Source organism: Lonchura striata, unplaced genomic scaffold (genome assembly GCF_046129695.1).
Source record: "Lonchura striata isolate bLonStr1 unplaced genomic scaffold, bLonStr1.mat Scaffold_169, whole genome shotgun sequence".
NCBI classification, from domain to species: Eukaryota; Metazoa; Chordata; class Aves; order Passeriformes; family Estrildidae; genus Lonchura; species Lonchura striata.
The window spans coordinates 49,790-76,387 of NW_027461110.1; the positions used below are offsets into that span (position 1 = coordinate 49,790).

The following is a 26,598-nucleotide window of genomic DNA, read 5'->3' on the forward strand; positions in this document are numbered from 1 at the left end:
CGCGCCGCTCGGGCCGCTCCCGCTGTGCGCGCCGCCCGGCGGCTCCCGCTGTGCGCGCCGCTCGGGCCGCTCCCGCTGTGCGCGCCGCCCGGCGGCTCCCGCTGTGCGCGCCGCTCGGGCCGCTCCCGCTGTGCGCGCCGCCCGGCGGCTCCCGCTGTGCGCGCCGCCCGGCGGCTCCCGCTGTGCGCGCCGCTCGGGCCGCTCCCGCTGTGCGCGCCGCCCGGCGGCTCCCGCTGTGCGCGCCGCCCGGCGGCTCCCGCTGTGCGCGCCGCTCGGGCCGCTCCCGCTGTGCGCGCCGCTCGGGCCGCTCCCGCTGTGCGCGCCGCTCGGGCCGCTCCCGCTGTGCGCGACGGGCGCGCCGGCGCTGCCCCACGGGCGAGACGTGGCTGCTGGGGAATGTCGCTGCCTGCTGGGTTCCGCCGCTTCCGACTCCTACCCGAGGGTTTGCAAGTTCTGTTTGTTAAGAATATTCCTGTAATTATTATGATGAAAATGTACTAGTGTTTATCATACTGACTTAAAATTGCGTACGGTGTTGGTGGAACCATGCACAAATATAACTGAAAACTGCATCCCCCTTACTTGATTAATTTGGACATAATTTACTTTTTCTAATTGCAGGTTTTGCCTTTGCCTGGGTCCAGCTCCATGGTTGCCGATATCTGAAATCCTCCTAATTAAAGCGAAAGGCATATCAAGTGCTGCTGGTGTGTTAAGGAACTGGGTTATGGCATTCTTAGGAACACAAAGAATTTCGGCGTTTTATAGTAAGTATCGTTAATTACTCTTATTTCTTCAGTTCCTGTGTTCTTTTAACCTGTTGTACTGACTGTAATGGCCCTGTGAAAATATTAATTGTATTGGGCCAGTATCTTTTTTTAATAAGATGTAAAATAAAATTTAATTTTATAAATGAATAAAATTTCCTTGCTTAACTTTACCTTTTCCTTATGGTGTATGTTACAGTGAAGAAGTTCACAACGCAGTCTGGGTAATGTTAGTTTCAGACTGCAGTACTTGATGTGGCTGTTATTTCTGTTAATTCTGACCACAGAATTAAGTCTTAATCCCAAATGGAGACGAATTCTCCACTTTCATGGATTTAAGGGTTTTTTCCTATTGTTGTCAAGGTGGCTAGGAATGCATTTAAATCACAAAAGGGGTTGTAGCTCTTAAGAGAATGTCTTGGATACTTCAGGAAAGATTATTAGTTTTTCAAAAGGAATTGCAAGGTCTTGGACACAGTAAGAATACACATTTACCCAGAAAGGGAGAAAAACTATTTTGTATTGTTAGTCTACAGAGTAAATATCCTCAACTAGGTCTCCAAAAGTCTAAAGATGCCTGGAAACATAAACCAAAGCTAGGTTATGGCTTGTGTCAAAGACGGGTAAAACTTACGACACAAAACAACAATCTCATAGGTATGATACAGCACTTCAGAAAACTCAAGTGGAAAAAGCAGTGATCTGTGCTATATCCTGTCTTTTTGATTTCTTGTCTTTTGACTTTGCAAATTTGGAAGTCATTATTCCTGTCTGTGTGAAACAGGTGAAAGAAATGGGTGGGGTCAAATTTATAGTTTATTACAGACGAAGAAATAAATCATGTTTCTTCTTCACAAAGGTGATAAACAGCACTTTAAACAGTTTCAGATGAGATAGGACTGTTTCTATTTGGATGTTGTATCTAAAATACAAACAATACATGCTATCATATGACATTAAAAACAATGGTAATACATCAGCATTTAAGACCAATGGTAAAGAGTCTTTGATCACAAACGTAGCAACAGTCTTAGCAATATGCCATTATTAAATTACAAGCAGTCTGCTACCATTCAAAGACAATTAAACTGACTTTCTAGATTGGTAACGCTCTGCATAAACCTTTACATAACATTTTCCATATGACCAGGTAAATATGCAGAAAATTGTCTCCATTTTCTCTTCAAGTCAGATGCTAGTACAATTTCCAGTAGCAAAAAGGAGTCAGTCATTTACAGGTCAGCAACAAAGTGAAGCAGCTAAGCAGTATACAGGCTGGTGAAGTTGCTGTGCTGAAGTAATAAGAGTAAAAATACTTTCTAACCTGCATGCAAGTACAGATGTTTGCTGCATAATCTCTTGAGCCTTCCCATATTTTTAATATTAGGTTCCCAAGGTATAATATAGTCCTTCACAAGAACAAATTAAGCCTATCTGAGAAAACAGTGCTTTAACAGAATATGCAAGCGCTGTGCATATGGACCATGACATCAAATTGTGAAGAATGAAAACAGCGCGATACCCATTTTCATACACGGAAGCCAACAGAAATTATTCTGAAAAATCTTATCACTTGCTGATGGGATTTTCTCTTCCCCTGCCTTTTATGATCCCATTACTTTAAATTTATATATATATATATATATATATATATATAAGTCAGGATTTTTAATCCCTGAAAATTTACAGTAGAAGTTACAAATATATATACCTATATATGTATATATATATATATTGAAAACCAAATCCAAATGAAAAGGGTTATATATTTCAAATGCAGACTAAGCCAACAGCTCTGGAAAAGCCACTGCATCTGCAAGGCCGAGTTACAGACCCACACCTTTAGAAAAACATGTTCGAGCTAGCCATTACTGGTCAAATATACTTAGAACAGCAGAAAATATATCTCAGGAGTAGCAACCTTAACCATACATAACTAGTTAGGCAGTAACGTTACCCATTCCCTGCCCTCTTAACTACTGTTTAAATATTTATTCAGTTGACTGTCAAGTACTAAAAAAATTCAATTTGAATCTATCAATTACAAATATGTCCACATTTATAGAAATAATCACATGAAGGCAGAGAACAAACCAGCTGTTCATTCCAGGTGCATACTTGCATGTATGTTATGCATTGAAAAACAACAGCAGACCAACAAAAAAATCCCAAAAAAACAAACAAACAAAAAAAAACCACCACCAAACAACAAACCAAAAAAATAAACCAACAAAAAACCACAACCAAAACCAACCCAACCAACCAAACCCCACCCCTCCAAAATCTGAAAAAAATCCCAACCAACAAACCAACAAACCAACAAAGAACCTGCCCACACCACCAGCCTCCAGAAACCACAAAAACCAAAACAAACAGGAATCTCCCCCACACCACCAAACTCGTAAAGGACTATAACTAGAGCAGGCCTTGCTTCTTTGCAAACCAGGAAACTGAATGTATGTGTGCATTCACTGAACCTAGAAAGCAGTTCTCTTGCTACCATGAATAGCCACATCTCCTTCAAATTTCATGTGGGTCTTTGTTTCTTATTAGAAGGAAGTGTTTTGTTACTTTCAAACACATACAAAATATTTATGTGTACTGTATTGCCACTAGAATAAGAAACTGGACAAAAATGACTATTTGTACTGGTTTCTAAAGCCCAAACTGGGCTTTAGGGACCTTGCAAGCAGCTCATCAAAGCCTAAAGGGCTCCATATTCTTCTGTGTGTGTGAATTAATTTAGCTCTTGTGTGGGGGTTCTTAAGTCCTACTCACACTTCAAGTTGTGGTTATGGTTTATATGCATGCAGTAATTCAAATGCAGGACAAAATGTTGTATATCCAATTTGAACAGATTTCTGAATTACAGTGCACAGGTGTGTGTACTACACTAGACGATAACACAGTGGTCCTTTCTACCCTCAACTATTTTGTGATTCCATGCATCATTAACCATGCTGGTGAGAACATACAAGTACATTCTAAATTAACTACCTGTACAATCTCATGCTTGCACCAGTGTAAATGACATTCCTATAATTTAGTCAGACTAAGGCACAGGGATGAAGTGGTGACCAACACCATTTAGCCAGAAGGAGTTAAGAGCCCTGCTGCTGCCTACAAATCCAGCACATTGGGATTGAAAGTATTTCTTGCCGAAACTTAGCCAAGAGTCCAGAATGGGCCTTCAGTTAAACTTAGCCTGATAGCAAGCGTTCAATCTGATAACAATTCTTCCTTCACGGAAACAATTCCTTCCTTCCATCCCTCTGTAGAAACATCTTTCAGTTTTCCTATCAGAACAACACCCATCTTCCATAGTTGTAGATTCAAAGGTTATCTTTTCTCCTAACCATGAGATTGTCAGCCAGTATCAAGAATGCAGCCTACAGGCAGCTTTAACACCCAATGTGAAAGGAGAAAGGGTTGTGCTTACAGCGGACAAGGCTGCAATTTCTGCCTAAGACTACTGTTTTAGAGAGCATATGCATGCACATGCTAGAAAAAACAGAGGGCAAATAACATGGCTCCAACGCCGGAGTGAACAACACTATAGCCGTCCCAGCAGCCTTCCAAAAGCCTTGTCATCTTATGCCAGTCTTAAGGAGAGGTTCCACAGGTTTGTAAGAACTTTGCCCTTTATAAATGATGCACAAGACCTGTATCAATACCACCAACTGCCTCTAGATTTTAATTAGCAGTCTGAATAGTAAGGATGATGTTTTGAGAGAAACAATGGCTAGAAGTTAGTTCTCTTCACATGAAGACACACACAAATCATGGTTGTCTGTTCAGACTACTAAAAACTCAAAGCCACATCCTTGTACAAGGTTGTGTATACCAGCAATTTCACATGATTGTGTTGGTATTTGTTTCTTTTGATACAATAAATGTGATCAAGATCTTCACAGAATTTGGTTGCTGTGGCTTGTGTCAAATAAAATTGAAATATTATTTCCATTTTCTTTGCCTTCTACCTACATTCTGGGCTGCTCTCATACACTAAGTAGGTAGTAAACTAAATATACATGACTCTAAAGCCTCAGCTACCAACTCTAACTGTCATATAACCCAAACAAAATGTTGTACCAGTCTCTACTTCTTTTGCCACATTAGGTATTATTCCTCTATGACACTCTAAATACAGAAGCAAAAACTTAACAAGACACTTACTGGATATATTAAGAATGAAGACATTAATTTTTTTTCCAGGATTCAGCAATGGTCTGTTAAGATCTAGTAGTTCCTAGTGTGACTTGCTTGTACCAGACCCATTAAGTCAAGCTATAGCATAAAAGCAGGTGGGAGGTGGGCAGGGATGCAGTTGCTGGGCTTCTCTCTTCAAATAATACCAATATCCTGTTCTAGGTATGTACCATGAAGCCAATATGATCTGGTTTTGTGCTTCATTAATCCACTATCTGTACTCTTTATAGTTCATTTGCTAGATGTCATCAATGCTGTAATTACAGGCAAACCTTCAAAGGGTCTTTCTCTCACATACACACACACACCCCCAACGCTCTCTTAATTAATGGTAATACTTTACAGCCACTGCTGCACTCCTGGTTCAAGAAAATAACTCTTGCTTTATAGTACTTTCTTCTATAATCACGTTTAGGATATAATGCAAATGCTGTATCTAAATGCATTCTGACTGCCATCATAGGCAGTCGTCAAGTTTTCTGTCAAGCTCTTCTCATTCTTGTTCTCCCTAGTGCTCCATCTCTAAGGCTAGTCTTTCAGGACACCCAAGTATGCGTTTGCTCAGATTCTTCAAAACAAATTTAAAAATCTCCATATATTGCTTCAACTGCTATCAAACAATGGTTAATCATTTTAAATTATGCTGTGACAGCACAGGTGAACATCTGCAGTATATTTAAAATCCAGTATCCTCACAAAGTAAAGCAAAGTTTCCAGTTAAAATTTTAACTAAAGCCCCAGTTTTAGAACACACTTGTACAGTCTTCAAAAATAGCCACAAACCAGAAATCAAATACTACATTGAGAGAGCTGTTCATGGAAAAGGCTGGTTATTTTCCTTTTTAAAAATAAGTGACAGCAATGACCCCACAAGTGGATTCAGAAGTGTTTACAACTTCCAGGAAAATAAGTACCACGTGGTATTTTCAGATTGATTTTCTTTAAGCCTTAACTGTCCAAATAAGTTAGGATAGAATAAAGTAACACACTCACTCTCTGGAAACAACATTCTCAAAAAATAATTACAAGTTTTTGCAAATACTTGAATCTAGTACTTCCTTTTAAATGCTTATCACCCCACACATCTATGAGTGCAAAATCCACTAAAGTAATAACAGCCTTCTATTCCTAGGCTAATTACTATTGAAAATATTGCTTCTGTTGATTAGCCACCCCAGTTGAGAGTAAAAAATTATGCTTCCAGGTAAGACTCTGCATATTTTCTTAAGTAAAGCAATTCAGCCATATTATACAATAAACTGATTAAAAAATCACTTCGCAAAACCAGTTGTACATTCAGACAGATGGCAGCAAAAGGCACGCATCTTCAGATTATCATGCTTGAACAAAAGTGAAATCATGACATCATGGTATTATGAAATAAAATCATGGCTACAGAATTATTTCTACATTTAGAACAAGAAACACTTGCTAATAAAGCTAAAATCATCATATATAGAAAGGCTTGCATTAAAAAAAAAACAACAAACAATCATTGCAAAGCTATTCTAGAGGAAAGGATTAAAAAAGATCAAACTTTAAATATAAACCCCTGTCGTTTAACACAGTAATTTGGGTTGGCTCTTCTGCCTGCAATGGAAAAATCTGCAGATGAACTACAATAAGAGTTTTCTAGTAGATGCACTGGAGTTTTTGTTTCATCATTTTTTTGTTTGTTCATGGGGTTTTTTAGGTTTTTTTAGTTTCCCATTTTCAAGAAATACTCTGAAAGTTTGTGTGTCCTATAGAAAGGTTCTCTGCTCAGGGATTCTTTATGCTAAAAGAGTTTTCAAATTTCTCTAAACAAGGAGCCAAGGAAACGCCATCTTCGTATCTCACCTGATTCTTCAGTGAACATAATACATATGCATGAATTTAGAGACTCACTCCAGTGTTTGAAATGACCTTGCCTGCAAGCCTTTTTGTTGTTGTTATTGTTGTTGTTGTTTTTTAAAGACCAAAAAAGCAAAAGTAGCGATCTGTGTTACAAAATTCCTCTTCCAACATGACATACATTATTGTAAAACAACTCATGATAGTAATTACAGCAATTAACTGTGCTGCATGTCATTTAGGTAAGTCAAATTATAAGAAGCTTAGAACAAGTAATACTTCTGTTTACTTCAGTTTCAGCCCAAACCCTCCATTGATTACCTACTATTAGAATGCCATGAAAAGTAATGCTTTTACTGAGAAAACATACCTATGTTAAAGATACAAGCATTGCCAAATCAGGCTGTGCTAACCAGACTATGGGTTCCATAAGGATTTATCACCAGTACTTCCAGCCACATTTTACTACCAGAAACAGTGTTTGTGACATTGCCATAGAGCTTACAGAGCTGTAAGAAAATGTGAAGTAAGGAAAAAGGGTTTTAAAAGTATCTTCATTTTAAGTCAATGATGTCTTCATCATATAAGGAAATCAGCTGAAATGGATAGCTAGATGGTGAGCTCTCCTCCCTGTTTGCTGAAGTATCAGGATCTGAACTAGTGGAAAGAGGACATCTTTCAGGATAGCCTTCAAATGAGCTTGATATCCTGCAAAGAGGAAAATAAAAGCTACTAAAAAAAATACACAGGTCAGGGCAGGAAGAACAATGGCTACTTCAAGATTCAATCAAGTTAACCTAAAGACAGACAAGAGACCATTACAACTAAGTTTCCTCCTGTTTTACTCTACTAAAAATAATCAAAAGTTAGTATTAATGAAGCCCCTCACCCAAATAATTTCCAAGTAGGGAAATATATCAAACATAGTTTTACACTGCAAGAGACTTTTAATTTTCTTACTCTCAGTCTCCTGTATCTTGCCAGTATTCTGTATTCTGCCAGTACTCTACACAAACATAGGTTATGGAAACAATGAAAACAAGAGAATAGCATTGGGGTGTCCTGGTTCAGGGCAAATCTGGGAGAGTGCTAAACAGACAAATGCTGCAGTATTTTTTCACAAAATTTATTCTGAAAATAGCAACACAAGAGCATATAATGAAAACAAGAGAATCTGCACAGTGTAGCTGCAGTAGTCCAAATCTTTATAACAGGTTCCGCTGCAGCAAGTCCCCACAAAATGCCATTAAGTCTTGTCTTGCTCATTAACATGTCTTTAGCAAAAAGTGTAACTGCTTCAGTACTTATGGTATTCAGATACTCTAACAAACATGAAACGCTCATGGATATACAAAGGTTTCAGTCAGCCTCATGCCAACTGAGATAAGCATAAGCAATCGATTCTGAAAATATTTACAGTCTAACTTAGTCTCCTTTCTAAAGTATATTTACCTGTCACTACTAGATGATCTTACAGCTCCCTGCTTTGGGTCTGACTGTCTTCGAGAAACCTTTTTCAGCTTCTGTGCACTTTCTATCTTGGGTATAGGCTCATCCAAAAGACCTCAATAAAGGAATAAAAGACTTAATACTTTCAACAGAAAGCAAAGTATTCATGAAAAGGTTATCTGTTGCCATTTTCCATTATTAACCATTTCTACTTAGCTTAGAATATGGCCATCTTATACATGATCAGACAATGGCTTTACTATTTGCAAATAATGTTCCCTCACTGTTTCCTTTTTTTATTTTAATAATTTATTAATACTAGCTGCATGTTACAAACCTACCTGTGACGGTGCAAAGATTAGAAAGTATGTGTCTGGGAATTGATATGTAACACTGAGGAATAAGGAGAGTTTACCCAGCAATTCTTTACGCGTTCTGCTTGCAATTTCTTTAATTTCCACACGAGATAAAGGTAGCGAGTGCATAACTGGAAGAGAGGTAATGCCACTTGATGTTGTAGTAGTGATGACTTTGGGAGCCAAAGGTGACTTCAGAGGTCGTTCAATGCTTCGTCCAACCAGATTGCTGAGAGGTATTTTGTACAGATTTTTGCATGGAGCTTCATCTGAAACACAAAAAGAAAAAAGAATGTTACATTTGCATAATAATTCCAAATGAAAAGTTATAAAGACAAACTATACTTGTTGAGCTAGGCACTTTTTAACTGAAATGACGAATATCTTTCTTGCTCTAGAGATCTTTCAATACAAATAGGCTAGGAAAAGGAAGAAATACAAGCAATTTGACTTAGAGAAAAGAATAAGATTGACTTTTGGTAACACGATGAATCAGGAATGGAACCAGGAAGTGAATTTATATGACCTGCAGCTGGTACTCTGACTATTACACTGCACTCTGTGAAGTATTTCCCATGTGTTTTAAAATACTGCAAACATATTGGAGCCTGGATCTCAAGTGGTTTAAATTATTACTCCTCCTCTTAAGTAACGCAAAATACCATGTTTTCCTAATTCCTAGAAGAAAAACAAATCGAAGTCCCAAACTTACCATAAAATAAGAAATTTGTGATTACCTTCTCCTTTTCTTATCTGCTAACAGTAAAGCAGCAGATTTAAGGAAGAAAGATGTACACACATCTTGCATTATTTAGTTGATGTTCCCTTGTTTCTCCTTTATTGTTACACTATAGACTAACTGTTCATAGATCATGTTACACTAAATTGTCTGTGCAAAGCTTTTCAAGACTTCTTACTTTTATTTTGCAAAAGAGCTTCAGCCTTTCAGTGGTTATACAGCTTTTCTTTGGCGAAAGGAATAGAGTATGTGAAATGTCAAACTTTCTCACAATTTTATGGTCCTTTTTCATTATGACTCCTGGTCACATTGTGGAAAAGTCATCAAGATATTGTGGTTTAATTCCTCCCTTCCTACAGAATTTATTTCTTCAGAACAGTGCTACCATGTATTCAGAAAAGATACTACAGTGCAAAAGCTCAGCCAAGTGCTTTATATGTGTGGAAAACATAAAATCTCTTATCCTCCACACTTTTGGGTAGGAACTCACATTTTTTTACCATCTTTACTTAAGATCAAATGCACCAAGATGTGATAGCTGTTGGAACAATTAGAAATCACATTACCTTCTACAGAAGGAAGAGGTAATTCTGGCTTTTCGTAAGCTGTTGGGGTTTGAGGAGAATTCTTTGAACTCATTTCCTTAGAGCTGCTGTCAGAGGATCCACTTACTGCAGCAGTAGCTTTAAAATAAATATCCGACTGAAATGACAAATAACCCATCATTAGTATGGTGTTACTTTCTTAACCATCTTCTGATTCTCTTTGTCCTTGATAAAAACTAAGAACAAACAGGTGAACAATTATTGCAGATAAAGTAAACATGTATTTCAGTTTTGTTTGTTACATTTTTAGTGGCAGCAACTTTTTATGTTAATTAGATCCCAACATATCACAGAAATACTCAAACATGATTTTTCTGTCTTACCCTTGATGCTACAAGTTGAAGCTCAGGCACAACTGCTGTGTGGACTAAGTTCCCATTCACCACTAATCGGATCTCGATGGAATCGGTAGTGAAGGCAAGAACATAAGGGAAAGCACAGACTGCAACGAAATAGAAGTTATTTGGCAAAGGAAAATGGCTAAAGCAAAAGTTTATTGGATGCCCCACAAAAATTGTTCTTGACCTTTTCTGGCATGTTCCTTTCCTATGAATAGTGCTGTCTAACATACTGATGTACACTGAACTACATCGAGCTTGAACAAAATTTCACTCTTCATGCCTGGCAGAATATAGAGGGAATGGAAAATGAGAAACACAAAAAAGAAATGTTCAACAAAGGATGAACTTGCTACCAAGGCTCCACTTTTCAAAATTATCATATTCAGAAACTTGGCAAGTCAAGTGGCATCATAAATGTAACATGCTTATTCCCAGAATATTGTAATTCCACCAGAGCCAAGTGCACATGAAAATAGTAGTGAAAAAAACATCTACTAAAAAGAGATATTTTCTTACCAACAGCATAAGGAACTTGATTCCAGCTGAAGTGGAAGTCATAAGCGGATGGCTGGACCAGTGAGGAACCTCCATTGAAAGGGTATACCTTTCTGTATTGACAAACATCTGCAGCAAAACAGAAAAAAGAAGCACTTTACACTGTAAGTGACCACCACCCATTTTATATGGAGATTTTTCAGAAGGGTGGACATTATGCACACTATCAAACATTCATGTAAAAGTCCCTCTAAAGCCAAACAGCTAAGCAAAATTTGCTTTCTTTGTGAACACATTGGAAAGACCAAAATAGAAGACCTATGTTTTAATAAGCTGTCATAGTTCCTGAAGTATTACTGTTTCAACAGTTACCAGGTCCCTAACTTGTCTATAGATACAGAAACAGGCAAGGAAAATTCAGAAAAGCAGTGTCTGCAGAATTGTACCTGTCTGCCCTTCAAGTAGCCATATATAGTTAATGTAATTTACATTCTTTGAGGACTGTTATGCACATGGTTTATTACAGACACCAAGATTTTATGAATCATATAACCTGCACATCTATAAAACAACTAGTATAACTAAAATACTTGTATGTCTAATTTCTCCAATTTGCATTTATGTTCCAAAGAATGTATTTTGACAACCTTTTCAGGAAACACTAAAATTTATTTTCAGATACAGACCTAGACTCCAATGAAAGAAGATCTACATATGCAGATTGAGCTATTACCATTATTTTCAGATACAGACCTAGACTCCAATGAAAGAAGATCTACATATGCAGATTGAGCTATTACCATTATTTTCAGATACAGACCTAGACTCCAATGAAAGAAGATCTACATATGCAGATTGAGCTATTACCATTTCTGGCCTTCCGAAAACACTTACAGTTATAACACAACAGTAGACCAGCTTCACCGTCTTCATATACATCAATAGCTGCAACAAAATTAACCTGCAATGATAATGGAAAAGATTAACAAACAGGCAGATGATACTGTGGTTATTACAACTGGGTTGTGACAAACAAGCAATACAATCAGTTGGGAACGTGCACAACCACAGGTAAAAGGGAAAAAAAAAAGGGGAGAGAAATAAATAAATAAATAAATTTATAAAAAAATAGCTTCTTTTGTGATGTAATTTTCAGGATGCTGTCAAGATGAAAATTTGTTTCCTTTGTATACCATACCACAGTGTAAAGCAATAAAAACATGTAACTTGTTTAGCAATACAAATTTTGGGAAATAGGATGATTTCAGAAACCTGTGAATCAACATGGTACAGTAAAGATAACAATTCTTTTAAAAAAGTGATCTTCAACTGCACATCATGACTAGCAAAAAGATCAGATACAACAATTACAGGTTTAAAACCACTAACATTTACAGGGGTCAACAGGGATGTACCTAAGGATTACTGAACAGTCTGAATTTACAAACTGAGAAGCAATGCTGGTTAAACCACAGTATTTTAAAAATATATTAGGCTAAATAAATTACCTTAATTCAACTTTGGTTTTGTCTTTTACATTTAGATTAAAAACAAACCAAAACAGCCACAAAAATTAGGATATCTGTTCAGGAAATGACATCTTATTAGTGAAATGCATAAGGTTACTTGGACAGGGAGAAGGCTGAGATATTGATTCCAGAACAGCAGTTCTTTGACTTTCCTTCATTTAAGATAACTGTGCAGGTCAAGAACTGTTAAGAAAACTTGAACATTTATGCATCCATACCAAATGCATTTTGACCCATCTTTTGTAGTGACTGAAAACCATTGCTGCTCTGTTGTCCAGAGAAATAAGAAGGCAACCCATTTCAACATAAAAATCATTGTCTCAGCTCATATTAATTTCCTGCTTTATTTGTCTTCCAAAAGGAAATAAGGACTCCAGTGTGGAAAAGGGACTGGTGGATGGCGATGGTGATGTACTTCTCCATCCCCATTCTTTACTTTTAGCTCCTCCTCATCCAGGCAATATTGATTCCCAGTGCTGTGAAGTTTACCACTTGATCAACAATGCCAGGAGAACCTCTTCATCACCAGATCCGAATAAAAACAGAGACGATTTAAAAAGAAAATAACTTATCACGAACCATCAAATGAAAAAAGTAGTCCCTTATCTCCTTAACAACAACAACAACAGATCACCTGTGCAAAATAATTTTTTTTTTTTTTTGTCTAAAGCTACATGTCCACATCCCTATTTAGAAACTATACTGGAACTTTTTTCTGAAAACAAAGACATTACCTAAATCTTATCCCTATGTCCTAGACAGATAGATATTCAGTTATTAGTTCACTGGACAGCATTTTCTTAAATAGAATTATAAACTCTATGTAAATATTTTAACAACACGCAAATAGGCAAATCTGAATAAGATACCGGTGGTCAACCACTAAAGTTATTTTGAAGCAATTTTTTAAACAATAAAATATTGATACCACAAAAATAAAGCAAAAAGCTAACTACTGGCTAAGAAGGAAGAAAAATAATTTTTTGACAATAACAACATTCCAGAACATGAAACACAGGCTTTTTCCCAATGTCATATCTTATAACTACTCTCTTGGGAGTTATCATCATGTATCCCAAAAGGAATATCTCAGAGTGTCCTAAAGCAGTGGTTATAGAAGTAAGAAGCAGTACAGATGAGCTTCTTCATAAATTACACTCCTAGGAGGTCAGAACAGCATGCACTGAGTCTGCAACAAATTATGCTCAGTGGGGGTCTGCAAGAAAGTTTTAATGATGAAAACTTACCCTGTTTGTTTCAACATGATGCAATCTATAAGACTCCCCTGTACTCTCGTTGACTAAATCAAACTGATGCCGATATGCTACACAGATCATATTGTCACTGTCTCCAGTAGGTCCATCCACCAGCGCCATAACCACTGGAGGGTCAGAAAGGCATATTTCCTATAACGTAAATAATAGAATTACACTCTTTTTCAAGCTCCTACTGTGGGTGCTGCAAGTACTCTATGATTTTAAAGGGATGTTTTCTAAGCACAGAAGCATAACAAAGAAGCAGCAGAAAAAATTCTTTAAAAAATCTGAAAGCTTTATTTAGTATATATATATCATTTAACTCCACCATATGGCTTCTCACTTTTATTTGTCTGTAGGTTCAGGAAAATTATAATGCATACTCTGCCTTCCCCACATCCCCCACACTAGCTGAGTGCTGCTCAGTGTGTTAAGATAATTAGTTACTAGAGTACACATACCCGGATGTACTGGAACTCCTCTACTGGAGATTCAGGAGATGATAGCAGAGAGGTGCTAGTTGAAGTGTTTTCTGAATTATATTTCTTTGTAACGAGAAGTAGCTTATTCCGAATAGCCGCAACAATCCTCAGTTCACTTCCATGGTGAGTATTAATGGCATACAAATGGCAGCCTGAGGAAATAATGTTCTAGACTCTAAGTGGTTGGGATAGGGTCTAATTTTTTTGTTCTGTATTTGTATGATGATTAGTACAACAGGGCTCTGATGGATGACTTGGCAATACAGAATTAAAAACTTATTAAAAACTCCTCAATATGATTACATCGACTTCTAGGAAAAGAAAAAACTTATGACCCTTTTGAAATCTACTTTTACCTTTAATCTGAAGTATATGGATTGTCACTATTCTGCAACTTTCAGCTTTTCAAAGCAGCTTGCTTCTGAAGACCAGGAAGCATTTATTTCTACAAAAATAATGGGCAACACCCAGACTAATCTAAGCACTCCTGTGTAATAGGGGATCTGCCAGTATTCCAGTCCAACTTAAAGTGTGCTTTATTTCAGTCTAACATCCCCACAAAATTCTCCTCATATCATCTCCCAACCCTGAAATCCTCTTTTTGTTTAAAGCTTTTCGTCATCAGCAATTTCCAAGTAACATGGTTTTTTTTTACAACATTCAAAAATGTCATGCTGGACTGTACCAGAGCAATTTTCAAATATAAGCTTAAAAAAGTTTGAATTGACTTGCCCAGAGAAAAAACTAAAAGTGAACACCTACACCTGCCTAAAGAGAGCTAATAATGCCCTGGCAACTACCAGCATTAAAGCAGAGTGGATGTTTTTAACACAGGATAACAATGTCACCTTTTGTTCTCTCCAGTTTATTCTCTCTGCAGTCATATTTGCTTCTTATATTTTTTTTTGTCTCCATATCTTTTTGGACAGCACTGAGTCTGAAGACAAGGATACGAGAGTCTTTCCCTGATATATGGAGAGAACCAGGAAAAAAGAAGTTAAAAAAAGACCATGGTAGTTTGAAATTAATACCTCTGACAAGAAGCAGCACCTAACAAGCAGAACAAAAGTAAACAAAGCATAATACCTTTCTGGGGACAGAAGAGTTATGAACTGTCTAGGATTTACAATTGTAGTAACCAACCCCTTCAGTACAGTAGCCAAGTTTCCCATTAGGTGGTGCTGCACCAAAGAATGATCTAAGCAAACAGTGAAATGCACAATATTTTGAAAATACATAAAATCTTGCAAAATAACAAAAATACAATAGATATAATCTACAGGGCAAGAGCAAAAGGGCTAACTTTAAGAGCTGGAACCATCCAGGTGAGCAACTGATAACTTCTTCAATAGAGTTTGAACCCTTCAGGATATAGAAAAACTTTCTCTAGAAATTTCACAAACTAAGCTTTGACATAACTACACTTCCCACATCCTCAAAATGTCACCCATTCTCCAGGCTTGAGAGAACTGCAAATGGCTCTCATGTAGTTTGAACTAGTTCTGTAAGATTTCAGGGTGAATTTCACCAGATGCAACCAAATCAGGCAACTCCCAGTGATACAGAAGGAACCATGTTTTACCCAAAGCACTTCAGCAAATACTGAGGAAAGCAGACGTAACAGGGTAAAAAATAATAAACCAACCATATCTGTAATGCTTTCCTGAATTATACATAAAGTTCTTGATCTTGCTTTGTGTATGTTCCCTTTATGAAACTCAATGACAGACTACTCTTTTATAGGGTAAAAACCACCTTACAAAAAAAGTCCACACTTTATGCACATTTAATCCTTCTAAAAGAGACAAAATTGTCACAAGACATATATACCCAGCAATACCCAGAGTCATGCAAGAATCCAAGAACAGGGTCCTCTTCCTACCTTTGTCTGTTCGGGCAATCAAAAGATCCAGAGCTTCCAACACATTCATCTGCTTTATTTGGAGAGTTTTATCAAATACTTGCACTGACGGTTGACCATCTAAAAAATAAACACACATGTATTCAAAACCCCACCAAAACTTGCTAGATGCTGGTTTTGAACCGTATCTTTCTTCTAATTAAAGTCTTGGGTTTTTTTTCCTTACAAAAAAGAGGAGGAAAAAACCCAAAAAGAACCGCACAAAGCTCCTACATGTGCCACAGCATTATAGTCAATATTTCCTCAGAGAACACTTTTATTATTGTCATGAATCAGATTAAGTGACAGAAACGTAAAAGTGACATTCCTTTGGCAAGTTTGAGAATTATGACCAAGCACTAATTTCATTCCCTCAGTCCCGCTGGCCTTACATAGCACACAGAGGATTATAAGAGGTCAGAGTAGCAATATCATTGCTAAGGGAAGAAGTAGGATTTCATTGTCACATAAGCCCTTGGCTTCATGCGCACTATTATCAAGGGCTAAGAAAACCAGACAAGCCATTTAGACATCTCTTGAACCTGGATGCAACCTCCTAGAGCTTTTCAGACGGTCAAGAAAACAACATCTGAAACAAGAACACATTCAGAAATCTGCATTAACACTAGCTCCCCAATATGGCTTGATTCTACTGCAGAATGAATTTTCGCAACTAGGTTACATAAATGTAATAGATTTACTTGGATTAGTAACTATCCCCCTACATAAATACTTACTAACACCTAAAGAAAGTTTATGAACACACATTTTCAAGAAAATGGTCAGATACATAAAAATTGACACAAAAACACTAGATCATTTACTAACCATCTATTAACAAGATGCCAGCATCTGTAGAAACCAGCAAGGACTGGCCCCAAGAATCTGCACAGACAACCTCATGAGGAAAATTACTGCAGAAAGACTGAGATTCCCAAGGCTATGAAGTAACATAAGGGATACATATTAAGTACACTAAAAAATACAGATCATACAGACACAGAATGTGATGGACAATGGCAATAACATGTAAATGCTTTTGACAGGATACATTTCCAAACAGTATATTGTTGGAATTTGAAATATTAAAACTGAATTTTCTTGCAGAGGACTTTCTGCATCAATTCTGGTTTGGAGACTAGTAAGTGTAAGACACATACCTGAAATGCTAGAATTAAAAACACATGCAGCTGAAACTCAGTGCAACCATCACACAATATTTTTTTTCATTTAAAAATCCCAAACCTATATATTTAAAATGTATGTACCAATATGCATATGCAGTTTGCTTACATTTTATGGTTCAGTTTGTGGTGTTTAGTGACTAGCAAGTGGTACAGTTAAAACTGCCTTTCTGCCAAATTGTTCTTGCATCCTGTATTCTCTGTACTTACCTCCCAGAGCCTGTCCCTCCTTTCCCAATTTATATATTAGTTGGACTCTCTGAAATTCTAGAAGCACTTCTGAAGCTTCTGTATATAAAACACATGCAGAAGAGTGCAGCTGACATATTTCACTCCCTAATAACTTCAAACAAAATCTAAGTGAAATGAAAGGAAATGAAAACACAATCTTGTTTCAAACATGCTGAAATGAAAATAAAAGATGATTGCATATGGAAGATGTCACCTTAATTGAATTTTCTCAGGTATAAAAATGTCCACACTTGCTTTTACTTAAGAAGTGCTTCTGCCCCCAGGCTCATCTTTTATTAATCTAATAGTGACTGCAGAATCACTTTGACACTGTACCTTTCATCATTTCTGCTGCAGCATCTAATTACAGAAGTAAATAAGCATATACCATACTAGATAATGTTTAATGTTCCATAACTTCTCTGACGGTTTCACTCACCTCCTTTTTACAAAAGCTTGTGGTTGCCAAGTTAGCTGTGGTATCCCCTTTCACAGTGGTTTTCAATTTCAGTGCCTAATACAAACAGATGTTTTACTTAAACTGAGTTTTTGTCAGCAATACCCAAACTAAAGACTATATTAAAAGGACAATTTAGGACTAGAAAGCAATTCCAGTTTGGAATTTCTATGCCATTTTAAGTAATGAAAAAAAGCAGAATTCTGTACCCTCAACAATGTCAGATAGTTACTAGGCATCTTCTCAGCCAAAACCTATGTTGGCTGTTTCTTGGTTAGATTTTTTTTGTTTACTTGCTTTCTAAATGGCAACTCAGAAAAGAAGAGTAAAACGTAGTAACAGAGAAAGACCTCCACCTCAAACTACAGAATCTAACCATCTACACAGTTTACTTTATAATCTACCCAGATATAGGATCCTCTTGTCAATTATATTATATATATATATATATATATATATATATATATATACGTATATATATATCAACTGACCTTTGACTTGCAAACCTTCCTAACAATAAGGCAAACTCTATATATGTCTGTCTACATATATTGCCAGGCATCCCAAGGACAGTTGGTCACTGGATCACAAATACTTCAACTAGAACTAACTAGAAGAAGCAAGGTGATTTTGAAAGGAGCAAAACTTCCACAGAAGTATAGTATATACGTAGTTTCATTGACTTACACAGTAATTCTGTTACTGTAGCCTATATTCCTTCACTGCTAACTTTCACAGCAGTATTCCTTGAAGAGTTTGATACGTGGAATTGTCACAGCATACCTTAATGCAAAGTTTAGAACTAACCTAAACCAGTTTTACTGCCCTAGAGTTTGCCTACCATGATGCATGGCTCTCTGAAAATGGTAGCAAACACCTGCATGCATCACTTACACATTTGCATTAAACATGGCTGCCAGCTTAGAGAGATGCATAAATACTTCATTGTATGAACATTTTAATTCCATATCAACAGTCAGAAAAGATCACCTTGACAATAAAAAAATTATTTAAATATACAACTGAATCAATTATCAGTGAATTTTGTCCACTGTCCAAAAAGTCAACTGGCTATAATTGAAGGGGAAATACATTCCTAGTCTGGCAAGAATGATTGAGTTACTTGGAAGGTATCTCGAAATATGGTCAGGCCTATGGTTTGTAACTCAGAGGAAAGATCTTTTAGGGTAGGGAAATGGTTAAATGCTAAAAGAACCTCCAAGAAAAACACTAACAGGTATTGACAAATTTATAACCCACATAATAGGTTTCCTTTTGATGAAGACCATATTGAGGATGGAGGACTTGTTTAACAAATGGGTCTCAACTAGATCTGTTAGCTCTCATCTGTCTAGCTCCATTCTCTACCTTTAACCACATCTAGAACTTAGACTCTTCTAATCTTTAACTTACTAAGATAAAAAAGGGAGAGAAAATAATTGAGTTTTGTTGGTAGTCGGGTTTTGGGGTTTTTTTTTTTTGGTTGATTGCATTTTGTTGGGTAGTTGGGGTCAGTTTTGTTTTGTGGAGGGTTTTTTTTGGTTGGTTGAGTTTAGGCTTTTTGTTTGTTTTGGATTTTTTTTTTTTTTTTGTCTTTGTTTTTGCTTTGTTAACTCCTGCTGAGTTAAATCAGCTCAGAAAAGAAGTATTCTTAAGATAAGCTGCAGATCCACTAGACCAGTCTGGATCAAGAAGAAACAAGCGAGAAAGGACAGGGGAGCTGATGAGCATAGGTACTGTTGGCTTTTTTTTTGCTGCAATGAACTGTCAGATCAAAGCAGACTAATCTATATCATCGGGAGGTTGTACATTTCACAGGATCAAAAAGTTAGTAATCCCATAGAAGACTGTAGTCAGCAATCTCAAAGATGTGTGGCAAACTCTGATTTGACAAAGACTATCATAATTTCTTTCTGACTAAAGAAGTCTAATTTTCTAAGAAATTCAATATTTAAAAACATACAGAGGAAATCCATGAAAGATTGTTTTCCCAAAGCACAGAAAAAGCACTCTTCCACTTGGAGAAAGCATCCAATGCACAAAGCAGGGAAAGACCTTTCAGGTTTGATCCTAAGGTACAATTTTTACAGCCTTAATTTAACTCATGTACGATATAAATATTTGTACATGTATACCTCAGGAGTTACATATAAATACTTCTATTTATGTTTTATTTTAATGTGTAACTTACAATAATGCAGTACTAGAAAACTATTTCTGGTCATGGAAAACTGCATTAAATTCCAACATAACTTCAAGGTAATCAAAGTCTAACAAAAGGAGTGACACAGCCTTTGTAAACATAGCTGCATACCTTCTAAACTGATCCTACCTGACCAAGCCGAACAAACTCTGCTTGTCGAGCTTCCTCTTTTTTCCGTGTTGCTTTTGGGGACTCTGGTAACACATCACTGAAGGATCTTCTATTAAGCATGTTCTAAAACAGAAAAAGTTTCTTTCTAACTGCACAGCTTCTCAGAGAAGAGAAACTGCAACTCTTCCAATCCTTCAGTGCTTTACCTTACAACTTGTCATAGTTTACCACTGTCATGTTCTGTACAATCACACCACATGAATATGTGACATGAATATATTAAAAGTTTAAGTAGATCTATATAGATAAAAGAAATAAACAGTGGTCAAAAAAAAATAGCACCTTGTTAGTTTTAGAGTACAGAACTTATTTTTACTTAGTTAAGAATCACCTCAGGAGTAAGCCTTCATCATCCAAAATAAAGTTACCTCATAGCTAACCAGGAGTAACAATCATCCAAATTTACACATAACAGAACAAAAGCAGATTTTATGGTGATGAGACTAATGCCTGTATTTATAGTGTCTAAATTTCCTATTCCCTTGCTGCAGGTAAGTTTACACAAAGTATTACATTTTTATGCTTCTCCTTACACCTGGTGAAGAGTCCTGTCCAGAAAGGACTGGCGGCTTTCATATAACTGTAAAGTAAGTTATACAATAATTGGTATTTATCTTAATCATATGAAATTCAGTGCTCATTAGGATTACAGTCCTTTAAAGTGACAGAACATTGAAGCTACTAGTTAGAACAGGACAGCCTATGTGAGGGATGCAGCTGACTTACATTTCCCTTGTGTAGGTCAGGCATCATGTCTTGGTATAAAGAGCGGATCAGCATGTCTAGAGTGCGTTGACGTTTCTGAGAAAATGTTGGTGTTTCCAAGGTAGCTTTTTCACCATTTATTACTAAAAGATTATAGAAGAAAGATACATTATGTAAATGAACTTCAAGAATCTCCACCAACTCTAGTTTGCCTCTGTACCAAAATACCTGCTCTGCCCCTATTAATTTAGAATTGCCTCCTTTTTGCTTTTTTTAAGTGAACAACTCTCCCTTAAGTTAAAGGAGAAAAATTAGTAATAGAAGAATTCCACAAGGCATCAGAATAAATACCTAAATAATAAAAAAGCTAAAGACAAACTGCTGGTCAGTTTAAGTACTAAATAATTTAAATACGCAAAATGGGCCATCAAGCTCCTGTCAGGTCTAATTGCAATCCACATGGTCAATTTTCAAAGATTGCTTTCTTGCTGATTTAGAAAGGCAAATACAGGTCAATGAAAACTGGAACTGAATGATTACAGAATTAAAATATGCTGCATTGGCGTCCTTCAGCACCTTTAAGAGTACATGCAGAAGAGATGCTATTTTCTCATTTTCAGAGCTACTAAATTAACACCTTCTATTACTAAATAATGAACAGCATTATAAATCCTTTCAGATCTCCCAAGCCCTTTACAAAAATGCAAAGCTAAATATGACTGCATGTTCTGCAAATGCAAAAGTCAGCCTCTGTCTAGTAGCCTGAGAAGAATTGTTTTTGTTAATCTGACCATAACAGTTTGATGGAACTGACATCCCAACTATGCTACAGATGTGAAAAAAATAATTGCATATAGATCAGCAGAATACACAAGAAAATGCATATACATTTTAAGCACCATGTATTTTAATTTGTTAACACAATTATTAAAAGAGTGTTCCTAGCAAAAGAAAAACTGACTTACATTTCACCAACACAAAATCCCTGAATTCCTGGTGATTTGTAAACACAGGTGGGGATGGAAGGGGAGGCCCAAAGAGAGGAACACTTTCTTCTGAAAATATTTTCAGCCTATTGAAAGTACAAATCTTTATTTACATTGAAAGTCACATTCAAACCCTACCTTTTTTATAGACACTATTCAGAACCAAAGAAAAAAAAATGGAAACTGTTATCTGGGTGTCTTTCAAAGGGCATAACAAAAAAAGACTCACTTGGAATTACTCAGCAGAACAAAGTCATGTTTCTTTTACACAAACTAACACTGGGACATAGAATTGGAACAGAACTTCACGGTTCTACTTATGCAGCAATAGTTTCAGTGGCAGTAGCAAAATATGGTCCTGTTCAAAAACACTGTAAAAGAACAGGTCATCACCTACAAAATATGTTCTCCTTACAGATTTCCACTTTCCCTATGTATTCACCACACACATGAAATATTTGATGCTTTCAAAGTAACAATGGCTTACAACATATGAATCTGTAGCTTGGGAACAGGAAATTCATTTTCACTGAGGAAGACAGAGTCAGAATAACTTCTGTGACAGCTGGACCTGCTGAGTTATTTTGATCCGTAAGGAATCCAGCATAGCAATATTGAATGGCAGATACAAAACCCATGTTTATTTGTTCATCAGGACATAGCTTCTTTAAGATTAGTAATCACTCTTGGCTATTTAACGTGATAGTTCGCTGACAAGTCTTCCAAACGGCATGTACAGATGACACAGTTCACAGCAAATTAAGTAGCAAAATTATAGATTCAACCCGTATCTGCTATTTTAGAAACCAGACAGAATTTGCTTTCTCCAAAAACCAGCAGTGACTGACTGATATTGAGTCTAATGGATCACAATGCTTTCATACAGTCTTTTTTCTTGAAAGCTTAGGAACTACATACAGTATCGCAGTACTATGTTTGCATGACTATTGATCATCCTAATATTTGTTTCACATATTTGAGACACAGTTTCATAGATGCCCTATCTCTATTTAATGATGTCCAGGTAAAAAAAGCAATCAATTATAACTACAAAAGGTGTGACATGTTCCTTGACTAGACCAGAATGAATTATGACAGGGAAAGACATAACAAAACTGACTAAAAAATAGACTTCCTGAGTGACATAAAATATAAAGGCATTCTAAGCAGAAATTCAGTATCAGAACTTATAGTGGTATTGCATTTGAAACAAGGAAAATTTGCCTCAAAAGCCTAGAGCATCCCATCTCCTTTATGACTGAAATTTTGGCCACTTGGAAGACTGTCTTCACACACACACAAAAGTAAGAGAAGGAACAAGTTCTATTCAGGCCTATAATGAAAGGACAGAAGGAAATGCAATTGGGGCAAGCTGAAATATAATGTTCTAAGGTTTTCATATAGGAAAAAAATACTATGTGACATGTACTACAGCAAGATATGTAAAGACTGGCAGAATGAAGCAACTAAGATGGACGATCTAAGTAAAAGCTGCCAGTTACTTAATGCAAAAAAGACAAATTTATCTTATATACTGCAACTCATTTCCTTTCCCACATAAAGAGCCATATAAAAAGCATTTTACTATGGCTAACCCATCTACAGACTGTATCAGTTTAAAATCAGGACAACAATCACTTATTAAAGGGTAATGAGGGACGTATGCCCAGGTTTCTGTCCCAAAGTGAGAAGAAAGAAGTGACTGCATTCTCATTGCACATTGGAATCATTAACATGTTTTGTGTTTCTCACAAACCTAGGAATGCCGAAAAGCAGAAGTTATGAGGACAATCAATTTAAACAAATTTGCAAGAAGAAGCTGACAAGATCTTGAAGCAAATAAAACTATTCCTTTGCTTAACTCCATTACAGACATGACCCAAAAGAAACCTTAGCTGTAAATAGGAAGCAGGGGAAAAAAACCCACATACACAAACTGAAGTATCATTCTTCTCTGGAGTTAGATTTAATGGAATGCTGAAAAAACATAGTAACATGTAAAATTCTGTTAGGTTTTCAGTACGTGACATTCAACTATACAAGTACTCTATTAAAATCCCTAAAAATCAATTAGTTTGCTCAACTACAGCTAAACTGCGGTTTGTAAGGACTTGTAGTCCGTGGATATCACAACAGCATATGCATTAACTTTCATCATCCACGTCATTTACTATGCCATTGATCTCACAGGGTCTGAAAGTTCCAAGTGTATCCTTCATCACTTTTTATACTTCATCTAAAAACCAGTTTTGGGTTTCCCCCTTAGCTTATGCCTGTTTCAGAATTTAATTTTTCCAATAGTTAACAACCCGCTACTTATAGCCAGTTTAGTGACATCTGCATAAAGGTCCATATTGCTCTTCAGTTTCTAAAGCTCATTTGGCTTCCTGTCATACAGACAGGTGGACCTGTCTATATGCCAGAAAGTTCTCCCATTGCCAAAATGTTCTCCCATTTTCTCTAAACAATCAGTAATTCATTGTGAAATTATTTATTACAATCAGCACCTACCTGTAACTATCATTCTGCTTATTATATCTCACTAAAGCAAAAATATCTGTCATACAGTTAAGGAAGTTAATCCAGTTCTACTAAAGCTCATGTGTATTTTAATAAACTTTTCTTTTCCTGCAGTACATTGCAGATTTAATTAAGGTAAAATATATTAATCAAGTCAATGTAAATATATAAACAATTCTAGACTATACAGATTTTACTGTTTATAAAAAGGGTTCTGTACAAAAATGTTATTGCTTGATCAGCAGTTTTAAAAATCAAGCTACTCCCACAGACACAGCATAAGACATACTATAGAAGTTTGTCTTTTTTATATATTTGTGATTAAAAATTCTTTTAGTTGATAAAGCAGTACTGATACTGAATTCTGTTCATACCAAAGCTTCCACTGAAGAAAATATTCCAATGAAACAATTTAGCTAACAGAATTATAGGAAAGATAAGAGAATGACTTAAAGTGCAAGTACTAAGGCTGATCCTCTATTGTAGAGTTACATTGATGTGGTAAACAATTTTTCTTAGTATTTAGGTTCCTTTGATATGTAAAGATTTTTTTTTTCCAGTCTTTATTCAGTCTAGGAACATTTAGCCTGCCTGAGAACTAGGTGTGGAAGTCTTAGGCGTTGTGATAATTTTTTAAAACGCAGCAACAGAGTATGGACAGAAATTAAGAGTTTTCTTATTTTCATTCAGTTTTCCTCATTCCATTCCATCTAGTCTAACACATGACAGGTTGGGGTCTGCAGATTGCTACGATTGTGATCCCACGGTAATTCCAAGAGATTGCCCGCTAGTTTTTGCAATCATATAGTCTTCAAAATGTTTTCAACCAAAAGTCTGAAAAACACAGGCTGTTAAAAAACTGGAAAATATATGGTAAATGGTCTGAAAATTTTGACAAATACTGATCTAAAATACATAAATATTTAAAAGAAACAGCATCTAAACATTGAAAGGCAATATTTAGTAAAATGCCAAAATAATCTACAATATTAAGAGAAATATATTTATGAACTTGTATTTTTTGAAATTGTATAAAATTAGATTTGTGAAATGATACAAATAAATGCTTTCAATAAAATGATTTAAAACTCACATTCTTGCTTTTGCCTTATCTTCTAACGAATTTAATTTGATGTTGCAGAAGGTGAAGAATGCAAGAATCAAACTGTCTTTGTAAAATAATTTTCACTTCCATAAACAGCATACAGGGAGGAATTAGGTCAGAATTAAAAGTAATATTGATCTTAAAAAAAAAAAAAAGGCATTAGAAAATGTCAGGAAAAAGATACGTGTAAAATGAGAGCGAATCATGGACGGCTTGAATGCTGGAGAAGACTCTTCACCTTCCTGAAATATGATAGTGACAATGTCATTTCCAATATGTCGCTTCCTTTCTACCTGGAAAAAAAAGGAAAACAAAAAAGGAAAAAAAGAAAGAGGAGGCAAAAAAAAAAAAAAAAAAGATATAGACACAGTGACTTACAAGACATAAATAAATATCTTAGCAATTCTGTGACAGAATAATAAAACAATATTCCTAAATTGCAAACAGAAAAATTACAGTCATTATGACTGAGTGCAATATAAAACCATTACTTAACTATAAGCAAGTAAACCTAGCAATGACATGGTGCACACAACAAGGCAGGTTCTAGAAAAATAGATATTGCATATGCTTAGAAAAGCACTCATAGTTTCCATAATTAATATTAATGAATCAGGCATGGAAACTCTAACATTCCAAAAAAAGGAAATCTAATGCTTGAAATAAAAGGACAAAAAACTCTGGTGCTAATTATTCTTTAAAAAAAAAAAAAAAATCCTGATTGGCCTCCGTTGTCCTCTGTGATCTTGTTGTCAGTCCAAGCAAAAAGCATGAGAAAACTGACATGGAAACAGTAAAAGTACATTCCAATTATATGGTCTAAAATATTACTGTAAGAATACATAATAAATATTAAATCAAGTAATTTTTAAGTAATTTAGGTAAATTATTATGGATGTATGATGTATAGTAAACACACATGCCTATAAAGTATTTTTTTCATCATAAATACAAAGAAAGGTCTGAGCAATGAATGACAGCACATTTGAACAAGAACCCACCTAGGTAATCCATGGCAGTGTGACGGCACTTCTTTATGGTTATCAACATTAACATGCTCACAAGGGGAATTTCT

At 36.1% G+C, this 26,598-nt stretch overlaps 1 protein-coding gene and 1 long non-coding RNA gene across 4 annotated transcripts in view; one reads left to right on the forward strand and one right to left on the reverse strand.

Annotated features, from left to right (window-relative positions):
* The first annotated feature begins 314 nt into the window (after positions 1 to 314).
* Positions 315 to 11,699, forward strand: LOC110477696 (uncharacterized). Of its 2 annotated transcripts, XR_004148996.2 has the most exons (4): positions 315 to 442; positions 622 to 767; positions 10,822 to 10,958; positions 11,473 to 11,699. It is a non-coding gene; the product is annotated as an uncharacterized LOC110477696 (long non-coding RNA). The 2 variants fall into 2 exon arrangements; XR_002466623.3 differs by having other exon boundaries at positions 315 to 767.
* GARNL3 (GTPase activating Rap/RanGAP domain like 3) overlaps positions 1,566 to 26,598 on the reverse strand; it is a 35,950-nt gene continuing 10,917 nt past the window's right edge. For both annotated transcript variants that reach the window (XM_021543758.2, XM_021543759.2), the window contains 18 exons: positions 25,708 to 25,816; positions 24,410 to 24,455; positions 21,878 to 21,984; positions 20,934 to 21,055; positions 20,166 to 20,270; positions 17,816 to 17,890; positions 16,790 to 16,901; positions 15,944 to 16,042; positions 14,910 to 15,026; positions 14,041 to 14,213; positions 13,571 to 13,729; positions 11,689 to 11,755; positions 10,816 to 10,923; positions 10,282 to 10,400; positions 9,920 to 10,055; positions 8,674 to 8,883; positions 8,262 to 8,373; positions 1,566 to 7,517 (listed from right to left, as the gene is read on the reverse strand). In XM_021543758.2, coding sequence (XP_021399433.1) covers positions 7,364 to 7,517; positions 8,262 to 8,373; positions 8,674 to 8,883; positions 9,920 to 10,055; positions 10,282 to 10,400; positions 10,816 to 10,923; positions 11,689 to 11,755; positions 13,571 to 13,729; positions 14,041 to 14,213; positions 14,910 to 15,026; positions 15,944 to 16,042; positions 16,790 to 16,901; positions 17,816 to 17,890; positions 20,166 to 20,270; positions 20,934 to 21,055; positions 21,878 to 21,984; positions 24,410 to 24,455; positions 25,708 to 25,816 — 2,130 coding nt within the window. In that variant the 3' untranslated portion in view covers positions 1,566 to 7,363. The remainder of the gene's footprint in view (positions 7,518 to 8,261; positions 8,374 to 8,673; positions 8,884 to 9,919; positions 10,056 to 10,281; positions 10,401 to 10,815; positions 10,924 to 11,688; positions 11,756 to 13,570; positions 13,730 to 14,040; positions 14,214 to 14,909; positions 15,027 to 15,943; positions 16,043 to 16,789; positions 16,902 to 17,815; positions 17,891 to 20,165; positions 20,271 to 20,933; positions 21,056 to 21,877; positions 21,985 to 24,409; positions 24,456 to 25,707; positions 25,817 to 26,598) is intronic.